At 42.7% G+C, this 20,411-nt stretch overlaps 1 protein-coding gene across 3 annotated transcripts; it reads right to left on the bottom strand.

Annotated features, from left to right (window-relative positions):
* Window positions 1-862: 862 nt before the first annotated feature.
* ube2r2 (ubiquitin-conjugating enzyme E2R 2) lies at window positions 863-19,425 on the bottom strand. 3 transcript variants are annotated; one of them, XR_014569656.1, is made up of 7 exons: window positions 18,822-19,425; window positions 17,760-17,953; window positions 10,520-10,606; window positions 9,206-9,303; window positions 5,326-5,460; window positions 3,162-4,936; window positions 863-2,095 (listed from the first exon to the last, which is right to left on the bottom strand). XR_014569656.1 is itself a non-coding variant. In XM_083771603.1 (6 exons), the coding sequence occupies exons 2-6, from the start codon at window positions 17,934-17,936 to the stop codon at window positions 4,642-4,644; spliced, it is 792 nt and encodes a 263-aa protein (XP_083627729.1). In that variant the 5' UTR covers window positions 17,937-17,958; window positions 18,822-19,425; the 3' UTR covers window positions 863-4,641. The 3 variants fall into 3 exon arrangements, 2 of the variants coding, with proteins under 2 accessions (XP_083627729.1, XP_083627728.1); XM_083771603.1 differs by having other exon boundaries at window positions 863-4,936; window positions 17,760-17,958; XM_083771602.1 differs by having other exon boundaries at window positions 863-4,936.
* Window positions 19,426-20,411: the final 986 nt, after the last annotated feature.

The raw sequence follows: 20,411 nt of genomic DNA, 5'->3' as shown, positions 1-20,411 counted from the left end.
TCTGATGTATTGTGATGTTTTTCTATGTGATTGTATTACTCGACGACACTGAAAATGAGTTTCAACTCAGTGTAATTTCGAGAATAATTAAAACTTGAATGAATTTGACACCATATGGTGGGAACCGTCATTATATGCATTGATATACTCTTATCCAGACTCCAGAGTCACTTACAAAGAGTGTTGATTTTGTCGACTAAAACTATGACGAAAAATGTTCGTCGACTACCTTTTTTCACCGACGAAAACTAAATGGAAACTAAATTAAAACAAAAACTGAGACTAAATATACCGACAGTTTTGTCAACAAATACAAACTAGACTAAAATGTTAGGAAGGTATAAGTCATAAGTCATTTTACACTTGGTTGCATGCTGAAAATAGCAGATCTACAAGCTCACAATGCGTTACTTGCAGCACGACGCGTTGTGAGCTTGTAGATCGGCTTTTTAAGTGTAAAAACAGTCATTACGACGGCATCAAGGCCCACCAAAATACATTTTAGTCGACTAAATCAACTGTAGATTTAGTCGACTAAATTATTATGATGTTTAGTCGACTAAAACTAGACAAACACTAAAACATTCCATGGGTGACTAGTAAAATGTGACTAAAACTAACTGAAAACTATTCAAGAGACTATGACTAAAACTTGCTGCCAAAAACAACACTTTTCCTTTCTAAATGGGTTAAAAGAGTGTAAGGAAGGACTGCATGGTGTCGTTTTGTACCAGTGTAAGTCACATCTTCATTGTTGCAACAATTCATATAATCATTCATGCTTTGTTCATGATTTCTTTAGGGTCATATAAAATAACCAAAACATAGAAATCCTACAAGCAAGTCATGGGATTCCATAGGCTACATTGACAAATTACTTTATTAAAGAATTTGCCAACTTCATCACAACAACTGTATGCTTAGGCTTCTGAAACGGCACACGCTCTCCCATAATTTCATTTCCAAAACAAATTGCTGGGTATTTTTTTTCCATGACAAGTGGGCTCAACAACGAATATCAAAGCTAAATCGCAAACAAACGCGACAATGTGTTTTAGAATAGACATTTTATGATGTTTATGACATCTGCATCCTCACAAACACAAAGACGGAAAAAAAGATAAAGAAAAGAGGATTCAACAGCAAACCAACAAAGATCTCAGCAATAACATCAATAGGTGTAGACTGGACAGCTGACCCGTTTGTATTTTGCACACAGGTCAGTTTTCAGTCCTTTACGTGTGAGTGTGTGTCTTTGCATTTGTGAGGCATCACCACATTGGCTCTCATTTGAAAAACACATGCTCTCGCACACACGCACACAGATTAAATGAATGTATTGTCCCTACAAACAATGCACAAGTGATACATGACCCCAGTCTTTTTTTTTAATGAGCCTCTAGGTCAGTTGTCCATTCCCTTCATCCTAATGTCCAACTCGATACAGTTCCTGTGGTTGTCTCTCCTCTCCCCTTTGAGAACATCACTTTATCATCTAGACTTTTAGAACACGGCTTACAACAAAAAATACAATAGTGGTAGTAGACACTACGTACTGTATGTGTTGTGTCAATTTGCATCAGTCGCTATCACAAGTTGTAGCTTAAACCTTAATCGATGACTAAAATACTACTCCTGGCTCAAAAGGCAGGTAACAGATAGATTTTATGGCTGGCAATCGCTTTGAAATATTAGCCAAGTGTTGATTATGTTGATTGTTTTACTCTGTGAAGGAGGGGTAGAAAGAAGGGGCGGCATCATCACGCCATAGATTGGACACACATTCTCAAACAACCCTTCACATCCCACGGCTCTATGACATCATATCCATTAATGGTCTGGCCTAGGAAAGGGTTTCTCCTGATACTAGACCGTTTTCAAACAGGGCATTGAGAAACATTTTCACTTCTGTGGGTGGAGGTGGAGACTTTGGAGTGTCTGATTCATGAGTCTGGTTCCTCCAAGAGTTGATTCCAACACAGATAAAAGGTTTCCTCCTGCATCCGTTGCTCCGTCGAGTTTAAAAATGTAATGGCTGTTGAGTTGTACAACTGAACTTCCTTGGCATGGTCCTCTCTGCTACTGGATTAGTGAACTGAACAAACGTACACACAGTCATAACACACAGGTCAAACTGGAGAACTTATGAAAGGCTCATTGATTACGGCTACATTTTATACTTTGTTGCAGACCGTATCTTGTGTATTATACTTTGTTGCAGACTGTGCCGCTTTATGAAAATAGCTGATCTTCAACTTGAAATAAAGAAAATTCTGTTCAGGGCAGATCACCTGGTAAGAGTGCATATCACAAAAATAAGGCTATATTCTTTCCCACAGCTGGACTGGGTTCGAATCTGACCCAAGGCACATGCTGCATTGTCAACTTATCTCTCTTTGCCGCCTTTCCTTTCCTCTCACTGTCACTATGAGAAATAAAGCGGAAATGCCCAAAGCATGATCTTAGGTACAACAACATTCTGTCGAAAATCATTATTTTCATTGAGTGACACTTTAATACAACAAAGTAGAAATCAGCATAGGGATAATAATTCTAACATTAGTCAAATCATTCAGCCTGGTGGTATGGTGAAAATGTTAATACACATTTTTAAAAACCTAACCCAGTGCCAATCCCCGTAAACAGCACCGGAGCAGTGCTGCCATGTCATCAAATGTTTTGTCAACTGGGTAAACTCGAAAACTTCAAAAAAAGGAAAAAGAGAAAAATAAAATAAAAACTACTCTGAGGTGATAAGATGAATACTAGAATTTGTACGTGTACACGCCCACACACACACACACACAAATAACTGCCCATCAGAGTCATAATATTCATTCATTAATGTATAGCTGAGTTGGACGTTACGTTTGTCCCTCTCAATAACAAACATATTCATCGTTTGGTGAGACAGTAACAATGTCCAATTCTCAGTCTTGATTGTTATGATATTGTCACATCCATCACAACACAAAGTCAGTGGTGGTTTGGGGAGAGTCTCTGTGGATGTCGTCCGAGTTTCTGGTTTTGATTTTAATTCCAGGATATCGCACAGTTAAATCCTCTGTGTTCATTCTCTGCATCCATTTGTTAACTCTGAAAGTTAACATGGGAGGATTTTGCTGTTCTAGGAGAGACAGGGAACAACAAAAAAAACATACCCTGTCCAGGACCGACAGAAACTTGAGTTGAGCGTCAACGGGACGGCGGTGGGACTGGAGGGTTGCTTTTCAGTTTGCCCTCTCGTGACCACCCATGGAGACAGAAAGAAAAGAGAGCAAAGGCAGGTGGAAGTGAGGAGCAATTCCATGTGTTAAACGGTTCTCTGACTCTTTCTCTCTCTCGGCGAGAGTCCGTGGAGGCCCTGAGGTTTAACGAGGCAGAGAGAGGAGGCGTCACGAGGAGAGGGGAGGAAGAGGGGATCACACGCTTACTAAGTGTCTCCTGGGGAGGGGAGAGTCGAGTTCTTCCCCTTTACCGGCGTATAGAAACTTGGTAGCGGTCGCCGGAGAGGGTACATACGTAGTTCAAAGATGAAACACAGCGATGGGAGTAGGTGCAGGTAGGCCTACCTATAGGCGGAGCCTAGCTTTAAACCAGTGCTTCTCAAACGTTTTCATTTCAAGGACCCCAGAGAGTGTACAAATGGAAAGGGTCCATTTGGTTCCATTTTTACACTCTCAAGAGGGACAGACCTGTAAGGGTCAATTTGGACCCCACTTTGAGAAGCAGCGCTTTAAAGTGATGGCATGAAAGATTCTATGGATGAGAGAAACAGCATGTATGTTGACTTATGCCCAATTTAGACTTGGTTGCAACTTGCAAGTGGGCGTCGAACAGTGAAATTAGGTGATTGAAGAGATTACAATGTTACTATTTTCAGTGCGTGACATCCGCTAGGTATAAATCAAGCCTAAAAAGGTCAATAAATGCTCCTTCCGATGATGGAAAAAAATAGTTTCAACAGTCAGGGGAGCAGGAGTGTCCGAAAAGAAGAGAGAAAAAGCCATCAGAAGTTCTGAATTACGTAAGAATGTTATCACCTCACGTCAGAAGGAGCATGTATTGACCTATAGTAGGAGTGGGACGACCCGGGGAGTGACAGGACAAGCTCGCCAGTGAACTATGTGACAGCCAGATTGCACAACTGTCCACATAAACAAAAAAAAATGGATGGGTGGCAAAAGCAGAAAAGGTCAGCCAGCTAAATAGAAAGAAAGAAAATTGTGAACAAAAGATGAAAAGTGGACAGAGCAGCGGCGGGTCATTCCATAAAACTATGCAAATCTGAGATGGACAAACAGCCGGGCCACAGTTATGCGCGCACACGTTGACCGATAATACCACACACTAGGGGTGTGTGTGGCGATGGGTTGGGGTAAAAGGGTGGTTGGTGGTGGTGGTGGTGAAGGCCTATTCATACGCCAGATTTAGGTGATGAGGTGATCACCTTTTCACCTTGCCGACTACAAAACAATACTACAACATGACGTAGCGATATCATCCGCTCCCGACCGGTTCATGAACCCGAAATGGAATGGTGCCCAGGCTACCTTTTCGGTGGTCACCTCATCACCTTAAAACTGGAGTATGAATAGGCCTTGAGGGGTGGGGGTGGGGGGCGGCTCGGGGCCAGCATCATCAAGAGTCCTCGTTGCCGGAGTCGTCCTGGTTGTCCACGTAGAGTCTGCCGGACGACGACGTCGTGCCGCCCTCCTCGCCGATGCCGCCGGCCGACTCGCCGCCGGACTCCATCTCGCTCTCGTCCTCGCTCTCGTCCTCCTCCTCCATGTCGTCGTCGTAGAGGTCGTCGTAGAGCAGGTCGGACGTGCTGTCCTGCGAGGGCACGCGCGTCTGGACGCAGTACTCCGCCAGCGTGGTGGGCACCTTCACGCCGTCGCGCTCCGCGTCCGCCGCCGTCGACAGCACCTGCTTCCTGTTGTCGACGGAAAGAAGTGCTCAAACCTTTTTCATGTCAAGGACCCCCAGAACTATCTGAAAATATGTTGTTCCAGGGACCCCCCCCCAGAAACAAAGACTTGAGTTAAAAACATTCGCTCTGAAAAGATATTCAAAGATTTGCGCCACATTTTCACGATTTTTCTAAAATTGCAGATCTACAGCTTGTAGATCTACAAAAAAAAACAATCAATGATCAAATACCTCCAAATTGTACAGTACTTAAAATTAAGTACTGTACAGAGCTGCTTCCTGTGGGGGGCGGAGCAGGGGAGGCAGGACAAGTCACAATATAAAAGACCTGTATTGATCCCGCCAAGCGTGTGGGGTGGGCAGTGCCTCGGCATGAACAACTACTTTAATTACCTGATGATCTCGGCGTACTCCTTGTCTTTGCCTTTACTGTCTCTCCACTTTCGGAACATGACAGAGGCGTCCACGTTGGCCGGGGAGAAGGTGTTGGGCTCGTTGAGCAGCGAGATCACGCTGAGCAAGATGGTCCTACGGAAGACACGCAAGCACACACAACTACATTTACTTAACTGTACATATGTGAACCTCCTTGCCTTGACAGATGACATAATAGCTCCGTGTGTGTATGTATGTAATGTATAACACTGTCTCTTGGTGCCCAAGACAAATTTCTCCTCGGAGACAATAAAGGCTAATTGAATTATTATTATTACTAGTCCTTACCCGTTGTGAGATATTTGTGGCCGTGAAGGGTACTGCGCCCCGGGTGCATTTGTTATTGACTAATAAATAAATTAATAATCATTAATGTGTCAAATCGAAAAAAGGGCTTCGTTACGCCCTCCATATTCATATGGTCAATGCCTGTGTGAAAAGTGGGAGTGATTGGTGCAGGCAGTAAGGAGTTACGGCACTGTTTCTGACAGACAGACACGGACACACACTCAGACATTCGGTTAATTATAGTATGATGATGATATGATGATGATGATGATGATAGTTCTCCTCCCTCTTATCTCGCCAAAACAGAACAAACCAGGTTTTCTCTCACATACTGTGTATAGTATTCAGTTGTTTTCTTCTATTCAGGGGAGGCCATCTTGCTGATACAGTTAATTAAATTCTAAATAAACGTTGAGTTGAAAACTCTAAATGTAACTCTGCAATTTCTAAATTCATCAGGGAGAGGTAAAACGAAATAAAAATGCAGTCCATTTACCATCATTCTGTATGCTGACAAGACATGCACCAAAGAAATGCAAGTATGCCAACTACAACAGATGCATACAGTTAATTTCCACACAATTGTTGTTTTTCCAGTTACATGCATAATGACCCATTAGGGACACATTTCTGATCGGTACAGAAATGCAGAAAACGCAGCCGAGATGCAGCGCGTGTTACATCAGCACCGCACTGAGATCAGATTCTAAAAATGTCTGTTTGAAAATGATACGTTTTCTGGAAAAGCTATGTTTCGATGTCAGTCGTTCTTCGATTTTTCAAAAATAGCAGACCTACAAGCTCGTAGCGCGCCACTCGGTGGCACGCTATGAGCTTGTAGATCTGCTATTTTTCAATAGCTAAGGCAGGGGTCGGCAACCGGCGGCTCAAGAGCCGCTTGCGGCTCTTGAGCACTCCCCTAGTGGCTCCCTGTAGCATTACAAAAGAATCTATGAAAATGTATAATGTTTATTTTTTCACATTTTTATTTTTCATTTATGGTTTCTGTAGGAGGCCAAACGTGACAGAAACATTCTTAAGTTTCCCAATTTTGTAAAAAGTGTGTAGAATAAATATTATGATGGATTGCCTGTATGCTTAATCTGCAGTATAGCCCTGAAACATGACTGTCAGTCATGACGCAACAGCAGCCTGTTTTACGCAATCGCAGTCCAAACGTGTATATAAACATTCCGATTTAAAATATAAAGTCCTCGCCACATGTGCCACGGGAGTTAGAAATGTGCTGGTACAGCGATTAGCATTGCTGCATCCCGCGTTGTTTAATAAAAAGCATTTTTATCCGAGCGCCCCTTTTCTCAAACGGGGTTGGGAAACAGTTGCACACCGGGTGGGGGCGCGTAGTTGAAAGCCAATGGCCAGTAAATAACTGCTCGGATAAAAATGCTTTTTATTAAACAACGCGGGATGCAGCAATGCTAATCGCTGTACCAGCAACATTCTAACACCCGTGGCACATGTGGCGAGGACTTTATATTTGGAATCTGAATGTTTATGTACACGTTTACAATGTAAATGTAGCGATTGCGTAAAACAGGCTGCAGTTGCCATGACGCACCATGGCTAAATCTGCAGTGACAAACTATCAAACAATAAATAAAACGTGGCAAGCCATTCACAGACGGTGACTATATGAAGGAGTCATATAGACGTTTTATTATCTCCCGGGTTGCAACGAAACAGCAAAGCAGCAGCCAGCAGTGGTGGAGTTTAATTAGCTGCGATCCACTTCTTAAAAGTTTGCTCCCTTCTGCCTTCCCACACACTTGTGTGGAAAACATGGAATGCTCTTCCAGACAATTATGTGAACATGAAGAAACTCGCATTTGGAGTATTATCCATCTTTGGATCAACGTACTTTTGTGAGCAGATATTCTCAAACATGAACTACATTAAATCCAAATACCGCACACGCCTCACCGATGAGAGCTTGCAGTCGTGTGTGAAGATTAAAGTGACATTTTACATGCCCAATGTTGAGAAGCTCTCCAGCGATGTCCACACACAGAAATCACATTAAACGGGTAAGAACACAATGCAAAAAACATGGCATAATAATGGAGGGTGCGTTGACTGCGTTCGGAAATGCGCACCGGGAGCGCACTCGCCTATTAGTTTGCATTGCACAGTGCGCTATTTCCGAACGGGCTTGAACCATAGCGCACTTTTTATTTTGATAGATAGCAGTGTTGGGGAGTATTAAGCTACATGTAGCTGAGCTACGTAGCTGAGCTACATTTTGCTGTAGCTTGTGGTATTTTAGCTACATTCATATTTGTGTACCTCGTCAAGTAGCTCAGCTACCTTTTGGGTAATTTTTTGTAGCTTAGCTACTCAAGTTACAAGCTACAATTTTGGGCAATAACATGAAAGAAATATATTAATTTTGACCATTGGTTGCTGTGTTAATTCTTGTACTAGAACCCCCTTTGAAAAATCAAGGACTGTTCCTTTTTCTGATTGCTTTGAGGGCATATCAGCACTTGACAGCTGCCTCTAATTGGCCTCTGATTGGCCCTGGTATCACAGGGTGGGAGGGGTCTCCCAGGGGGGAGCAGGGGTCTCCTAGAGGGGAGGAGGGGTCTCCCAGAGGGGAGCAGGGGGAGGAGGGGTCTCCCAGAGGGGAGCAGGGTGGGGGGGTCTCCCAGAGGGGAGCAGGGTGAGGAGGGGTCTCCCAGAGGGGAGCAGGGGGAGGAGGGGTCTCCCAGAGGGGAGCAGGGTGGGTGGGTCTCCCAGAGGGGAGCAGGGTGAGGAGGGGTCTCCCAGAGGGGAGCAGGGTGAGGAGGGGTCTCCCAGAGGGGAGGAGGGTGGGGGGGGTCTCCCAGAGGGGAGCAGGGTGGGGGGGTCTCCCAGAGGGGAGCAGGGTGAGGAGGGGTCTCCCAGAGGGGAGCAGGGTGGGGGGGTCTCCCAGAGGGGAGTAGGGTGAGGAGGGGTCTCCCAGAGGGGAGCAGGGTGGGGGGGTCTCCCAGAGGGGAGGAGGGTGAGGAGGGGTCTCCCAGAGGGGAGGAGGGTGGGGGGGTCTCCCAGAGGGGAGCAGGGTGGGGGGGGTCTCCCAGAGGGGAGGAGGGGTCTCCCAGAGGGGAGGGGTCTCCCAGAGGGGAGGAGGGGTCTCCCGCATGTACATTCTCAATTTAACGCTGAAAAATAAAAAGTAGCTGAGCTACTTTGAGCTACTTTTTCCATGTAGCTGTAGCTTTACAAGCTACATCTCTCCAGGGGTAGCTATGTAGCTTGATCAAGCTACTGCCATGGTGAGCTACTTGTAGCTTTACAAGCTACGCTTTCAAAGTAACTTGCCCAACACTGATAGATAGGCTAATATCCACTTGCAGCCCTGTTGTCTTCATTATATAAGCATTTTAAGGCTTACATTTTTTTTGCGGCTCCAGATAGATTTTGAATTAATTTTTTTGGTCGAAAATGGCTCATTCAACATCTTGGGTTGCCGACCCCTGAGCTAAGGCATAACAATGCTAACACCAAAAAGGGGTTCCCGCCCCAAAATGGGTTAATGCTGGAGTGTTTTTACCTAACGTTCTGAGTGGGGTTCCATCTCTCGGAGGGCAGTTCGCCACTCTGGGGGTCGTCAACAGGCGGGTGGAGGATGGAGATACAGACGTCACCATTCTGGAGAGGAAGACATTCAACGCAGTCACTTAGGTCAGTGTTTCCCAAAGTGGGAACACCCAGGGGGCCTTGAGGGAGTTCCAGGGGGTCCCCAGCTAAATGATAGCTAGGAACCAAATGGACCCTTATGAGTCTGTAACTCTGAGTGTACAAATGGAACCGGGTCCATTTGGTTCCATTTGTACTCAGAGTTAAATTAACTTTGATTTTACAATATACATTGAGGTCCCAGAGATAGAAATGCCATTAAATGGGGGTCCGTGGCCTATTGCATAAAAAACTGAGGGTCGTTATTAAAGTAATTAAAGTGGTTGAGAATGACTGCCGTAAAGATGTTCTCATATGGGGGTCCGTCAGCCAATTACTGTCAATTTGGGGGTCCTTGACGTGAAAAGGTTTGGGAAACCCTGACTTAGGTAAACCATGTAACCTGTAAACATAATATAATACAGGTAAACACAGTGCAATCCCCTAACAGTTTGACACACTGTGCATGGATCGTTCAAGGCTTCCTATGAAACAAGGTGGCTCTATTGTTTAATTTATATTTTATACTTTGGTGTTGTGCCGATCTGCAAGCTCACAGTTTGATACCCTGAAGAAGGCAGTTGCATCTGCCGAAACGTTGGTTCTTACTCTGCATCCTAATAAATAATAATCGGCACTTTGGCTTACTATCAGTGTGTGCGGCCACTCTTTTGTCTTTGTAAGACTTATCTTTCGAGATGTTTCTGCCGTGAGCTGGCACCACCATTAACCCATTTTGACCTGAGATCAGCTATATGTTTCCATGTCAGTCGTTCTTCGATTTTTCCATAACAGCAGACCTACGCTATGAGCTTGTAGATCTGCTATTTTTCAATAGCTAAAGCATAACATAACATAATGCTAACACCAAAAGGGGTTCCCGCCCAGAATGGGTTTTAAGACTGGTGTCCGTATGGCATCCTCCATGCACAGCTCACAGTTTATCGCCATGCCAGGCTGTAAGCTTGTAGATCTTCTATTTTCACAATTTTTATGCCCAAAGTCGGGACGATAATGTGGATGAAATGAAGAGTTAAGGGTATAGTCATACACAGCAGCTGCCTTGAAAGGATCATGTTGTTGGTGAAGCTAAATTACTGATTTTAACTAACAGCACAGGCACCAGAACAGGTATAATAAAGAGCAACCAACAGCACAAAAGAAGGTATAATAAAAAAAAAGGTGTTACCTCATAGATATTGGGGTGCCACATCTTGGTAAGGAAGCGAAATGTCGGTGGGGAGTATGGATAATCTATTGGAAACTTGATGTGAGCCTGAAAAAGGAAACGCATACATTGGTGGTCTGTCTGTCCCACAGCTGCAATACTTAAACACATACAGCGCATACAGTACACAAACATCCTTCACTCAGCGGAAAATGCAGATTTGAACTGGAAACGATTGGCCCGTGTTCGGGTGAGGGAAGCCGGGGCGGGTCACCGTGATATCTGTCACTGCTACATCGTACTCCTACAGGCTGGGGCTATTCAGGAGGAGATGGACGGGAGGTGCCATGTCCTTTCGGAGGGGGCTCCTCAGTGGCAGGCGAGACAGGCTGTCATGATTCCAAAATTTAAGTTGTTGATTGATTGTCATACAAATAATTGTGATTAACGATTTTAACTGGGTTATTGGCATTGTAAACAAAAATTGCACAGGGCAGAATGTCGGTAAAGAATTACCGATATTTAATAATTTCCCAAAGTTGGGTCCGGGGACCCCCAGGGGTCCTTGACGGAGTTCCAGGGGGTCCCCAGCTAAATGAGAGTTTGGAACCAAATTTGTACACTGAGTTAAATTAACATTGATTTTACAATATAAATTGGGTGTCCCAGAGATAGAAATGCCATTAAATCGGGGTCTGTAGACTAATGTGCAAGTCAAACTGAGGGTCCTTGAAATTAAACGGGTTGAGAATCACTGCTAGAGCCGTAAGAATCTTCTCTTATGGGGGTCCCTGGCATATCTTTTCAAATGGGGGTCCGCGGGCTGATTAGTGTCAATTTGGGGGTCCTTGACATGAAAGATTTTGTGAACCACTGGATTAGACGATGAATGATATAATAATTGTGACTGGCCTATAAGTGGGATAAAACAGCAGTGAAAACACAGTAGAGTGGGGGGAGGAATTCATTGGCATAATGACTAAATTGGGGAGGAAAAGGAACAAAAAGAAGCAACAAAATGTAAAAACAAACATAACTTGACTAGTAAACAAAGCTATAGGTAAATTAACTGTAACATAGAACGGGTACACCACCTTTTGGAAACCCTGGACTACAGTTATGCACAGAGTCAATAAATCAAGTGAAGAAAAAAAATCCAAGAACCTATTGTGCAAGCATGCTGATGCAAGAGATCACTTTGTTTAAATTGGCACAAGCTGATTTGTTTGGGAATCGATCTACCACCACGTTCTACCATGCAAATTTGCTCCGATTAAAAAAAGAAAGACATTTCTGCAAAAAATAAATTAAAATCTGGTCTTGTCTGTCACCAACTGTCACAAACAAAGCAACTTTGGTGGACTGTTTCATATCGTCACGAAATTGAAAAAAAGAATGTTCTAGTTTTTATAGGCACAAGCTACGTTTTGTATACTCTCAGGGCCCATTTACATCAAAAGAACATTGATTCTAGAACTGGTTCCGTTCTAGATTCTTGGAACCTTTTGGTACTTTCACGGAATCGGCAGCCATTTTTTTTGTTTGCAGTTTTGAACCAAATTTTAGTTTTCTGAACCAATTCATGTTCAGTGTAAACACTCTGAACTGGTTAAATATTAGAAGGCTTGAGAATCACTGATCTAGGAATAAATAAACATTCATAAATAATATAAAACAGTAAGTGCAACATCAACCACCGAAGCATTCAAAATACAAAATAATCGATTACTGTAAATTGCATATGATCAATTGATCATGTGATATATTATTTATGTGGTATGGGCATTGGGCACTGACTGATTTACATAAAAGGTTGAAATATATACAACGTTTCTACTTGACTTCGACAATATGAACGTTAGTTACGTAGTGCCAGCCAGGCATGCCTGACCAAGAATCACATTGACATTTGTGTGTGGCTAGCGTTGCATTGTATGCAAAGATGACGACATCAGTCATGATGACATCAGTCATGATGACATCAGTCGATGGCTTCTGCCCAGATCGGATAGTGCAGAAAATTCTGTGTGTGTGTGTGTGTGTGTGTGCGCGTGTGCGTGTGTGTGTGTGTGTGTGTGTGTGCTTGTGTGTGTGTGTGTGTGTGTGTGTGTGTGTGTGTGTGTGTGTGTGTGTGTGTGTGTGCAACCAACCACACCAGCTGTGAGGATACTAATCTGTTTAGGACTATCACCACTCTAATATAATGCTGCTCTGAGTCAGTGTCATCAGCCCTCACACTAAAAGTCCCAGGTGGTTTCTTGGCAAATACACACCGCAGGTATGACTGACCTTAGAGGAGCCTCCTGTTTATGATACATTTTGGACATTTTTAGTGGCACGCTATTAAACATAGTAGACTTAACTTGCACACATTATGGTTGGACTGGTTTTTGTGTTTTGTTTTAAGAACCCATGTTCCAGTGAATCCAATTTAGTCATGATTTAGTCACAAGCTCTTGTCAATACTTTTCATTGATTCAATAAAACACACAAACTTGAAACAATTTCACTTCCAAAATGTGGGTTGCAGATCAGCTATATTTGCTACGTTTGTGTGACACTATTGCATGATGAAGTGGGGCAATTTACAAAAAAACAAAACAACACACCCGTGTGAAGTGAGTGGTGCAACTCCCTGTGGGGGTCCCCGGAACATCCAGACCCCCAGGAACGCGCCCAGGGGGGTGGCCCGGTTCCAGTGAGCCGCCCCGCGTCCGCAATGGTTGAGAAATGACAGAGTTACTGTGTGGGGGTCCCCAGGGGGTCCCTCTACTGTACTGTACTGTGACTGTACTGTACTGTCGCACTCAAATTCATCATATATACAGTTAATGTGTGTGTGTTAGGCTGCGCAACAGTGCCACTTGGTGGTGAAAACCAAACAAACGCTATTTTCGTGCTCGGACGGACGGGACGGACAAAGCCAGCCAGGGACCCAGGAACACACAAAGCTGTCTATAGGAGTGGTTGCACCACTGAAAAAACATAGGTTGAAATATGGAGATATGAGGTTTCTGGCAACAAAAAGCAGATTCAGTAGCAAAACAACATAGTATGTACATAATATGTATAACATGTCACTTCACAGGCAAATGGTTGGAAGGTACATAATTTCCTCGCTCTCCACTAGTCAAATTGATCCATACATCACGTGTGCTCAAGTGATGTACCTTCTACCAAATCCCAGCAGACAGTCTGAGCATTCCTCTACTAGCCTACGGTATACACAGTGGCACAACAAGCAATAGGCATTAAAACGTCTATTTGGTTTAAGTAAATTGAATCAAAGGTTTTTTAAAGACAACAGAATGAACAATAGGGGTGCAACAGTTAATCAAACTAATAGATGTTATCGATTATAACATTTCTAATATTTTTAAAATAGGGCAAATAGCATATATACAAGCTTAGTCGACTTAGTCAAGCTTAGTCGCTTAGTCAAGCTTAATCGACTTGTAGTCGATTTAGTTTATATTACATAATATATTTTATTTCTTTCCACATCAAATTGATATATAAAAACGACTCGTCTAAAACCTGCTTCTTGATTATAAATAATCAATAGTTGCAGCCAGCAAGATTCACCAAGACAGACAAGGGAAAGGGAGACAAGTCACAAGTCTCAACGTGCCCTTACTCTCCCTCTCTCTCAGCTGAGGTGCCATTTATATCTGCCCACAGCTAAAAATAGCCATCTGAAGCATAACCATCATACAGAAAAGGAAGAGGGCTGGACCAGGAGAAGAGAGGGTGGGGGGGGGGGGAAGATAAATTAAATAGTTACACACAATTTCAAATAAAAACATCCCACTATGCATCAGAGGTGAATGCTTCACACTAGTGCTGCCAATTCTACATTTAACCATTTAAAACACTCTAGGCCAGCGGTTCTCAAACTATGGGTCGTGACTAGGGAACAGGGATGTCCCGATACACTTGTTTTTTTCCCGATCCGATCGCGATAACACAATTTCTGTGTTAGCCGATACCGAATACTGATACCAGAAACCAGAAAATAATCATACTATAATTAACCGAATGTGTGTGTGTCCGTGTGTGTGTCTGTCAGAAACAGTGCCGTAACTCCTTACTGCCTGCACCAATCGCTCCCACTTTTCACACAGGCATTGACCATGCATATGGAGGGCGTAACGAAGCCCTTTTTTCGATTTGACACATTGATGATTATTTATTAGTCAATTACAAACGCACCCGGGCGCAGTACCCTTCACGGCCACAAGGGGGGGGGGGCAAATATCTCACAACGGGTAAGGACTAGTATTTATAATTTAGACCGGGAATAGTGTTATATTTATAGCAGACTCCTCATTCAAATGTGCACTTGTAGTTTGGGCAACTTCAAAGCAAACTCAAACATGCCCCAACATTTTATTTACCTGCTATGTCAACCCCTTACCCCTGTGTCGGATATGTGGTTAGACTGGCATATTTGCCGATACTGATATGACCAAATAAGAGCCGAACCGATACCGATACAGTATCGGGACATCTCTAGTCGCGACCCAAAGTGGGGTCGCAAGCATAGTATTATCAACTTAAAAAAATGTGGATCCAATTTTGACATCATATTAAATTCCTTTTACCAGCTATACATGCTCCAATGATCAAAACTAATCTATTCACTCCTTCTACCATAGACTCATAATTTTAATAGGTGGTACGATGTGGGAATTAGGTGCTTGTACTACAAAGACAATATATTCCATAGTTTTCCTTCACTCTGTGCTGAATTTAATCTCTCCCGTGACTTCTTCAGATTTCTCCAGATCCATCATTTTGTACGTCCTTTAAATGTTATGATGAATTGAAAATGGTGGACCCTATTGTAAACAAGTGTAATGCTTTATGGTGTCGTCCACAGTTAACAGTTTTCATATTGAGTTGTGCTTGAAATGTACTGTAATTCTACAAACTGTTAATAAATAATCAATCAATCAGGTATTCGGTTCATTAACACATCTTCCTAATAATCAGAAATGGGATAAACTGCTCCTAATGTTACCAACTGAGAGTGGGTTTGTCTCAGACAGTTACACATTTATCTCATCTCTTACTGATGCTAATAGGCAACGATTAAAACATAAATTGGAAAGAGAATTGGGGACTAAACTGGCAGATGAGTGGTGTGGGCAGACGCTTTATATAAATAATGAATTGCATTTTTATAGCGCTTTTCCAAGTGCTCAAAGCGCTTTACAATGGTTCATTCATTCATACATTGGGAGGTGAAGCGGCGAACAGTCGACGCCAGCGTCCTCACTTCCCACATTCAGACACCAATGGTGGCAAGCTCACACCGACCAACTCATTGAAGGCAATGTAGGGTTCAGTGTCTTGCCCGACATGTGGACAGGAGGAGCCGGGATTCAAACCGCCGACCCAGGGATCATTGGACCTGCACTACCTCCTGAGCCACAGCCGTCCGTTTAGTTGACTCTATATAGAGTCAACTAAACCACCTTATGGGCACGTCTCAGTCTAATTCAACTGTCTGAAAGTAGCACATAGAGCTCATCTTAATAAGGCCAGGGTGGCTGAAATGTATCCTGAGGCCGACTCAAAGTGCGATCGCTGTGCCCAGACACAAGCACACCTCACACATAAGTATTGGTCTTGTGTGCAGTTACGGTTCTGGTGGTCACTACTTGTCTTTGACACATTGTCTGATGTTCTACAAATTGCACAACCATGTCCATTGCTAGCTATATTTGACACACCATCAAACAGTATACGAGTCAGTTAGTTAGAGATTTCTTTTGCAACACTCGTCTTAGCTAGAAGAAGAATATTACCATCTTGGAAATCTCCAAAACCACCCTTTCATTCAATCTGGTTTAATAATGTGATGTACTTCTTAAAGGACAACTTTAGTTTTTGTCAACCAAGGTTCATGTTTTAGGTTGTTATCAGAGAAAGTAAAAGATGAGTATACATTTTTTTTCGTTTGCTTCTTTCTTTCGTTTTAGGGATTTTAGCTGTTTTTGACAGGGGGTGGGGGCATTCAGCATGGGGCTAAATATGTATTTTTGTACAACATTTTATGGTGATTTATTTTTTTATTATTTACTATAGTCCTACTAGATCCCAGGAAATTACATCTGGCCACGGAAGATCACAGGATCTACTGAATATGAAGGTAGTCTACTGGGGGGAAGCCACACTGTGTGTATAGGCTCAATATGTCAGTTTGTCACATTCAATAGATCCTGTGATCTTTTGTGGCCAGATGTAATTTCTTGGGGTCTAGTAGGACTATAGTAAATAATAAAAAAAGAAATCGCCATAACATTTTGTAAAGAAATACATATTTAGCCCCATGCTCGAATGCCCCCGCCCCCCTGTCAAAAACTGCTAAAATCCCTAAAACAAAAGAAAGCAGCAAATGAAAGAAAATGAACACTCACCTTTTAGTTACTCTAATAACAACCAACATGAACCTTGGTTGAAAAAAACTAAAGTTGTCCTTTAAGCTTAGAACATTCTAAACTATCTCAGGGGAACCACAGAAGGCTTTTCTAAGGCATGGAGACCTTTTATCAAATATTTTCATACCCATACCTCTCCGGATTAGAATGCTCTGTGTGACTGAAGTGTAGCACACGAACACGACAGTGGATTTTAGGTGTAACAGACAGTGCTTCTCACACGGTACAATGACTATGACCCATGACCTGGTTTTTTCTTTCCTTTTTTTGGTTATGTTGTTGATTTGTTTTGATTTGTTTGTGTTTACTAGTTTCTTGGGGGAGGGGTTGTACGTTGTTTTGTTTTTTTTCTTTAAAAAAAAGGTGACAATGTGCAATGACCTTTGCCATATGCTATTTATTTGCCCCTGATATTTTTTATTTATTAAAAATACAAATAAAAATAAATAAACTAAGTAATCAATCAATGAATCAATCCATCCATCGACGCAACATGTACGTAAAATGCCCTGATCTTCACACATCCCATCCTAACCTGCCCCTGGGTCAGTCAGTGGCGTGTCAGGACGTAAAAAGTACTAAGTTATTATATTTTGTTGTGTATTATTAGCCCGTCTTACACCTTGATCGAGTTGGGACTAATAGAGCAACTGCAGTTACTGCTCGTATGCAGCCAATACACGACTATTGCGCAGCAAAAATGGAAACGTTGCTAGACCATGGCATGCAAAATAGTACAGGGGCATTCAGACCCAAATTACCCCCCAAACCCCCCTCCCCCAGGCGCCTATAACCTGGGTTCACCACCACCTCACCTTGAAGTAGCCCCCCTCGTAGAGCGTATTGGGGGGTCCAAAGATGGCCACCTCCCAGTTGTACAGGTCAGACTCCTCCACCAGGCCGATGCGGAAGCCCTCCACGGGCTGTTCCTGCAGGGACTTGAGCTCCATCATCAGGGCCTTCTGGGAGCTGGGGGTCGCTTGGTGGGCCATGCTCGTGAATCCCACGTCTGATCTCAACCACCAGAAGGGAAAGGGCACATTTATTTTTTATTATTATTCTCTCACGAGTCACAACTTCACAAAAGCATGGAACTGTAGTACTGTACTTAAAATATTCACTTTAGACGTAAGCAATATTTTTTATAAATTGGCTATAGCTGATCTACGAGCTCAGAGCGTGTAGATCTGTTGGATATATGAATAGGCCTTAAAGGGGAACTTTACCCTTTTTGCAAAATAAATATATGTTAATGACATTTAGAAGATTTAGAACACTTCCCTGGGGGTCTTTATGTGTGTAATATGTGGTTTTAGATATTTTAGATTGTAGCAGTGAGCCCAGTGTCTCTGATGTCGACAGTGGGCTCACTTCCTTCCTGGACTACAATTCCCATAATGCTTTGGTACACTGCTCCTCCTTGTGGATAGGGGGAGCAGCCCTCCCCCTCTTACTGTAGTCCAGGAAGGAAGTGAGCCCAGTGTCCATGACATCAGAAACACTGGTCTTACTGCTAAAATCTAACCATATTACACACATAAAGACCCAGGAAAGTGTTCTAGATCTTCTAAGCGTCATTAACAATTTTTTTGTGCAAAAGTGTCCCTTTAAGTCAATAGATTGGGAAAGAAAACTACAAAAGAAAATGTTGGGACGCCAGGTTGAAAGTGGTTAAAATACAGCAGATTTGTATAAGGCTACAATGTTTGAACACTATGAAATTAGGAATATAGAAGCAACATCAAACCCGAATGGGTAAACTTAATTAATTTAACTGACATGATTGATAATGAATCCACGGACTATGTGGCCTGGCCCAGCTAACCAAAGTCAGTGGCAAGCAAGCAGGCCCAGTGGAGGCAAAGCGGAATCATTACCTCGGCTCTCTCTCTCTCCTTGTACTTTAGTACGTGTAATCGTTCTGTCGAAATGTTCAGGTTAGATTCATAATATCCAGCCTGTATGTTGGAAGAGTCAATGGCAGACTATTATTTTCCCCTCGCGTTTGGTGCTGCCTGCTTCCCAAAAAAAACAATTCTTTGTGGGGTTTCACGTGTTGACAAAATTGACATGGAACAAAAAAAAAAAAACCCAAGGATCCAGTTTTTAAGTTGGGATATTATTCCATATAGATCACCATCCTCGGGATCAGAACAGCTGGCATTATTATTGCTCCAGCCCCGCAACCAACCGTCCTTGGATCAAGCTGTTTTGTTTATGTTTGTTGTTGTTGTGGTGGCGGACGGTGCGGTTCGGTCTCAACTTCTCCACACGTCAGCTATAAAGCTCCTGAACACACAGGAACTATAAACTTCATCTCACACTGGCCATCAAACGGACTCCACGTTGAACGCCAACACTAACATCCACGCTTCCCTCTCGCTACGATCAACAGCTTCCAACGTGAGTGGGTTTTTTTTCTTTAACACTCGCGAATTATACTGACATTTTTTTTATCGATTTGTTTTTCCTTCTCCTGCTGCTGCTCAGTATCGATGCTTCCGGCTATCATTGCGCGTGTCTGTGACGTAAGGACGTTATTGCTGCTGCTGAACGCGATGTGCGTGCGGCGCGCGCGTGCGCACGCATACACGCGCGTGCGCGCGCACACACACACACACACACACACACACACACACAATAATAGCCTTTTTTATTATTATATTTTTCCTCTTGGTCACGTCAGTTCTGTAGTTTTTAAGATATCTGAGTTTCTGGAGACAAAATAATGACCTATAAAACATTAAAAACTGAACATGATCAGCAATTCTGTTCTCAGATATACTCATAACTGTCATATCTGACGCAGCTAACTTGCCATGCCATGGTTCACAAGACGGTCATCTATCTATCTGACAGTCAAGTATGAATGATACATTTCAAGGAATTCTTCCACAAGTGCATGCTATTAAAACAGGGACAATATTTATATATATATATATTTATATATTACTGTGGGAAAACAATGTCTTTGTCTCCACCTTGTGGCAAAACAAAAAACGACTAAATCTACAAAAAACTCACAAAAAAAAAGACCAAAATGTTGATCTTTGACTGTACAGTATGTATGCACTGTAATTTCTATTCCTAGCCAGGCTAGCCTATATTGTTATGTTTTAACTATGTAGCACACTGTGATTCCCTGTGAATGAAAAATGCAATGTGTAAATAAAATGTATTATTTCTCACCGAGTCACCAATAATGTATCACATTCTTCAACTGTTGTGATGTGAAGAAATAGGAAGAAAGCATTACTGTTCCAACCATTTATTTTGACCCATTAAACTGAAACTTTATGAAACATGTCACACATAAAACACATTTTCAAAAGGTTGATTACAGTTGGCTACGGATTCCAGTACAACGGAAAACAAAAAAATGTTTCTAAGCGTGGGGCGATGGCTTCAAATCAATATCACAATTATTTCAAACTTTTGCCTAGATTGTAATTAATGAATCATTCTAA

This window comes from Protomyctophum parallelum (genome assembly GCF_964188405.1).
Source record: "Protomyctophum parallelum genome assembly, chromosome: 8".
NCBI lineage: Eukaryota > Metazoa > Chordata > Actinopteri > Myctophiformes > Myctophidae > Protomyctophum > Protomyctophum parallelum.
Note: the sequence above shows the minus strand (reverse complement) of the source record. Positions and strands in the feature narration are given on the sequence as shown.

Coding starts and splice junctions, on each gene's coding strand:
- ube2r2 (XM_083771603.1), bottom strand. CDS start 17,936: ATGGCCCACCAAGCGACCCCCAGCTCCCAGAAGGCCCTGATGATGGAG. Junction 9,304..10,519: donor GGCACCCCAATATCTATGAG/GTAACACCTTTT, acceptor CTTCCTCTCCAG/AATGGTGACGTCTGTATCTC. Junction 4,937..5,325: donor GAGTACGCCGAGATCATCAG/GTAATTAAAGTA, acceptor CGTCGACAACAG/GAAGCAGGTGCTGTCGACGG.